This window comes from Eimeria mitis, genomic scaffold, assembly GCF_000499745.2.
Source record: "Eimeria mitis Houghton genomic scaffold, Emh_scaff2700, whole genome shotgun sequence".
NCBI lineage: Eukaryota > Apicomplexa > Conoidasida > Eucoccidiorida > Eimeriidae > Eimeria > Eimeria mitis.
The window spans coordinates 388-722 of NW_013571045.1; the positions used below are offsets into that span (position 1 = coordinate 388).

The 335-nt window shown below is 56.4% G+C and overlaps 1 protein-coding gene across 1 annotated transcript in view; it reads left to right on the plus strand.

Moving 5' to 3' along the window:
• EMH_0057450 (uncharacterized protein) overlaps window positions 1–335 on the plus strand; it is a gene marked incomplete at both ends in the record, with an annotated part of 7,372 nt that overhangs the window by 155 nt on the left and 6,882 nt on the right. Inside the window, one exon of the mRNA XM_013497479.1 lies at window positions 1–333. Coding sequence (XP_013352933.1) covers window positions 1–333 — 333 coding nt within the window. The remainder of the gene's footprint in view (window positions 334–335) is intronic.

The window sequence follows — 335 nt, forward strand, 5'->3', positions numbered from 1 at the left end:
GCTGCGGCTGCTAAGGATGATGATGATGAGGGTGCAGCAGCAGTGGCAGCAGCAGCACCTGCAGCGGCAGCACTTCTTTCGTTCTCTCTCCTACCACTCCATTCATTGCATTCTCAGCAGCAGCAGCAGCAGCAGCAGCAGCGCTACAAGCAGCAGCAGCAGCAGCAGGAGTAGCAAGAGATGTGTGTTGTGTTTTGTGTTTGCTGCTGCTGCTGCTGCTGCTGCTGCTGCTGCTGCTGCAGATGATGCTTGGCGGTGTATTCTGCTGTGTGAAGGCAGCAGCCTGGGGACAGCAGACGAAGAGGCGATGCCGGTTGGGTTGGGTTTGTTTATAG